Source organism: Mus caroli, chromosome 6 (genome assembly GCF_900094665.2).
Source record: "Mus caroli chromosome 6, CAROLI_EIJ_v1.1, whole genome shotgun sequence".
NCBI lineage: Eukaryota > Metazoa > Chordata > Mammalia > Rodentia > Muridae > Mus > Mus caroli.
This window is the reverse complement of record NC_034575.1, coordinates 133130259-133134805: the sequence shown is the minus strand read 5'-3', so window position 1 is coordinate 133134805 and position 4547 is coordinate 133130259. Positions and strand designations below refer to the sequence as shown.

The following is a 4547-nucleotide window of genomic DNA, read 5'->3' as shown; positions in this document are numbered from 1 at the left end:
GCGGGTGTTGTGGGTAGCTGGCGAGTGTCAGCCGACCCTGCGCCCCAGCTGCCCCGGTGCTTTTCTGACCGGAAGAGCTCAGAGTCTATTTCTTATAGTGCTTCCTATAAAGTCTGTCTCCACGCAGTCACCCACTCTGGGGGTTTCTCGCTGCTTTGAGTCCTTTGTTCTCACTCCCCGTGTCTCCCGCATTTCCAGGAAGATGTCTCCTATGAGGAAAGAGCTTGTGAAGGGGGGAAGTTTGCTACTGTGGAAGTGACAGACAAGCCGGTGGATGAGGCTCTCCGGGAAGCCATGCCCAAGATCATGAAGTATGTGGGTGGTACCAATGACAAAGGTGAGTGTCCCAGGGGACAGGGAATGGCTGTGGACACCTGTGACTGCCTATTCCAATGTCATGTGCAGGAAGTTCACAGCAGGAAGCTTTGCCATCAGACCACTCTGATGTCAGGTTGAGCTATACATGGTCTCTGTCACTCAGTTCTTTGTTTTTTGTAAGTACAGAGCCAGGTGCTCGCCCTGGTTGTTTGTTTGTTTGTTTGTTTGTTTGTTTAACACTACCGTGTTCACTGTGTACTTACATTGAATGAATGTGGTAACTCACAGTAAGCTGAGTTCCGTGCAAGGCATGGTTGTCATCTAACTAGAAACTCCTAGCACCGGGCTAGAAATCTGTCAGCCCTCAGACTGTAGGGTTGCAGGAGCTGTGAGACTCAGTTTTGGGGGTAAAGCATCCCTGACTTTACGACATGGCTGCCCATGCTGGCTGCCTTCTCTCTCACACCCCATTTCTAAAGTGGTTGGACTGAAGTTTCATGTAAGGTACACCATGGGAGTATAAATTATATTTTTTAAATATTATTTATTAACTATTATTTACACAAGTACACTGTAGCTGTCTTCAGACACACCAGAAGAGTGCATCAGATCCCACGACAGATGGTTGTGAGCCACTATGTGGCTGCTGGGAATTGAACTCAGGACTTCTGGAAGAGCAGTCAGTGCTCTTAACCCCTGAGCCATCTCTTCAGACCAATTATAATTTTCTTTTCTGAGACTGGGTCTTTACATAACCCTGACTGTCCTGGAACTCATTATATAGATGAGGCTGGCTTCAAACTCTCCAAGAGCCACTTGCCTCTGTCTCCTGAGGACCCTTAAGCAACTCTCTGACTTAGGTGGCCCCGTAGGATTCCTGCAAATTAGCCATGGGTTTTAAAATAAAATAAAACTAGAGATGCTGGGTTTAATTTTTGAGTATTTTTCATGCCGGGCTTAGAAAGGCAATGAAGAAATATTTTTAACCATGGTAATATTTTCTTGGAGCAAAGTAAGCAGGCTTTGGAAAATAAGTTAACCTGTAAAAAAGTTAACAAAAAAGTTTTTTTTTCCTTAACTGTTAGAGCATTTCTTTGGGTGAGACTATGTATAAAGAAAGCACTATGACTAATTTCTTCCTCCTTTCTGGTTCACTCTGAACTGAGTGACAGAGACCATGTATATGTCTCTTTAGAGCTTCACAGCACTGGCACCAAACCCAGGGCCTTGGGCGTGCTAAGCAATGCTCTGCCACTGAGCTCCAGCCCAGCTCCCGGATTGTGAGTCAGGATGGCGCTGTGAGGCTCAGGCTGCTGTAGCTCCCAGTCCTTCCTCTTCCTCCCGAGAGCTGGCACTAGAGGCATGCGCCACCACCACTGGGCGCTTTCAAGGCCTTTTCATATAAACTGGGTATTCCCGCAATAGCATATTTTGTGTCTGCACCATGTTGTTTCATAATTACCCTCTGCGGCTAAGCATCTTCTTAAGAATAGTTACTCATAGCTGCACTATATGGCATCGTGCGTCTCTAATTCACTCAGAAATACTCCTGCTTTGACTAGTTACAAACTATCTGCAGGTAGTGTCTTATCATCCATACTCTTCCATAGTGTGTATTTTTTTTCTCTCTCTCTCTCTCAAAAATGCAAGTTCTTATGTATCTACATTCTTGCTATGTGTCACCAAATAGTTTTTGGTTTTGTTTTCTGCAAGCATCGGGGTGCTGGAGAGATGGCTCAATGGTTAGGGTGGATTACCACTCTTACAGAAGTTCTAAACTCAGTTCCCGGCAAACTGAAAAGCTGGAGAGATGGCTCGGCGCCTCAGAGCACAGGCTGTTCCTGCAGGGGACCAGTGCTCAGTTCCCAGCCACCACCTGGTGGCCAACAGCCATCCATGACCCCCGTTCCAGGGCATTGCTGCCCTCTGCTGCCCTCCACAGATACCTACGTGAGCAGGGTGCACATAAACTCCCGCAGGCACACATACAAACATACAACATGGATAAATGGTGCCACCAACCTCCAGCAGATACAAGGAAGGACATTGCACATTTCTAATTCATGTACTTACTGCCTGAAATGTTTGTTGCTCATTAAAAAAGAATCACTATGGAAGAGAACTGAGATTTACGCCCTCTGTCTAATGTCTGCTCCCTCTGTGTTCTGATGATTCAGGAGTCGGCATGGGTATGACGGTCCCTGTCTCTTTTGCCGTGTTTCCCAATGAAGATGGCTCCCTACAGAAGAAACTGAAAGTCTGGTTCCGGATTCCGAACCAATTTCAAGGCAGCCCACCGGCCCCCAGTGATGAGAGTGTGAAGATCGAGGAGCGGGAGGGCATCACTGTCTATTCCACGTAAGGAGACGCTCTTTGCGTTTGCTGGTCCTAGCCACTCCTCGGATCTTACTGAATATTTACATTGGCTTTTCACCGATGCTTAATTCAATGAAGAAACACTGAGTCGTGGCAGTAACTCACTTTAATTTCTGCAGGCTGTGGCACACACGTGTTTGTGGTTTATCTCGATAAATGCCTGGGCCTGTAGCCATATTGATAGGTAGAAAGAGTCACCTCTGCCTAAGCTCAAGATGTACACCTGCATTAGCCATAGCAGGTTCTTAGAAAATCCAAGGGATATATAAATGTGTGTGTGTGTGTGTGTGTGTGTGTGTGTGTGTGTGTGTGTGAATAATATATGCCAGTACTATAATGTCAGTACTATATATGTCAATAATGTATATGCCAATAATATTGACAATAGTGTGTGTGTGTGTGTGTGTGTGTGTGTGTGTGTGTGTGAATAATAGTTTGGGGTCATGGATACATAGCTGGGGACTACATGATTTACACCCCATACTTCCTTAGATTTATAAGGGTAGAGAGTTTGTCAGAGCTGAACAGCCAGCCCCCTGCTTGTTCCTGGACTATGGTTCTTTAAGGGAGGGACGCATTTGCCCTCCTGTCCTCTGGCTCTGTGTTAGGACTCCTCCACAGTTACATTTCTTCACTATAGAAAGTAGTAGATGCAAACTGTTGCCTGTTCTTTCTTGCTTTACTTCGTCTTGTTTTCTTGTGCTGGGAATTAAACCCAGCACCCCATGCACACTGAGTTTGTATTCCACTGTCTGTCTGTGCCAGATGCTATCCACTAATCCACAGAAATCTGTGGGGCTCTAGTGAGATCTGCCAGGCTCGGGCCCAACCAGGGTGGCCAAAGAGTTGTGCTCTCCTAAAGGAGTGGGATCGAGGCTCGGCTAGCCAGTGGGGCGTGGGAGGTTGGGAGCCGAGGTCTGGAAGTGATCTCAGTCGGTTCAAGCAGCTTCCAGGGGATGAAAGCTTCAGGAGAGAACTCTCCTCCCCAAAAGGTGTTACAGCTCTTATAGGACAGACGCTTTCAGACAGTCCTCGATGAAGTCATTCTCACGCCTTTATTTCTTCTGGACAGGGATATATATATTGGAGAGGGTTGGGGGTCTGACAGCAGATGCTTTCTATTGGCTTGGTCTGAGATGTTAGGGGTATCTCATCTGCATGTGGAGGGGCTTTGAGGTGCTGCCTCTACTTGACTGATTGTCAGTGTCCTCTCCATGGAGTGCCATGGTCTCTTGACCATGTTTGGGTTGGGAGTAGGTGAAACGCCTACCGTCTTCAGGTATGAGGTGCAGGGGTTTCTGAACTCAACCTCACCAAGTTTCCTGGCATGGTCTATTGCCCCATATTCTACCACCAAGCTACTCATGCCCACAGCCTGGTGCATGTTTTCTAACCTTTGGTCCTTAGTCTGCCCTCGGAAGTCAAGTCTCTTCAGATAATTGGTGACTCCCTGTTTATCAAAATCCCACTGTGTAACAGGTACCTAACCAGGGTCAGAGAAAGGCCAGAACCTTCACCAGTAGTAACCACAGATCAGGGGTTGGGGTCTGCTCAAGCTCAACTTTGTGAAAATTAACTATACAAATGATTTTTCACTGCATGGTTTCTGTCCACTGAAAGCCCCCTACCACACCCAACTATGGCTATTAGGCTTCCATATTCTAATTCCTCCTCTGGGGGATGGGACTTTGTTCCCCAGAGCTAGCATAGAAAGCTAGGCCAGGCAGTGGTGGCACACAGTTTTAATCCCAGCACTTGAGAGGCAGAGGCAGGCAGATTTCTGAGCTCGAGGCCAGCCAGCCTGGTCTACACAGTGAGTCCAGGACTGCACAGAGAAATCCTGTCTCAAAAGG

At 47.1% G+C, this 4547-nt stretch overlaps 1 protein-coding gene across 1 annotated transcript in view; it reads left to right on the top strand.

Moving 5' to 3' along the window:
• Hebp1 (heme binding protein 1) overlaps positions 1–4547 on the top strand; it is a 32814-nt gene that overhangs the window by 15548 nt on the left and 12719 nt on the right. Inside the window, exons 2-3 of the mRNA XM_021164994.2 lie at positions 199–337; positions 2496–2676. Of these exons, the coding sequence (XP_021020653.1) occupies positions 199–337; positions 2496–2676 (320 nt within the window). The remainder of the gene's footprint in view (positions 1–198; positions 338–2495; positions 2677–4547) is intronic.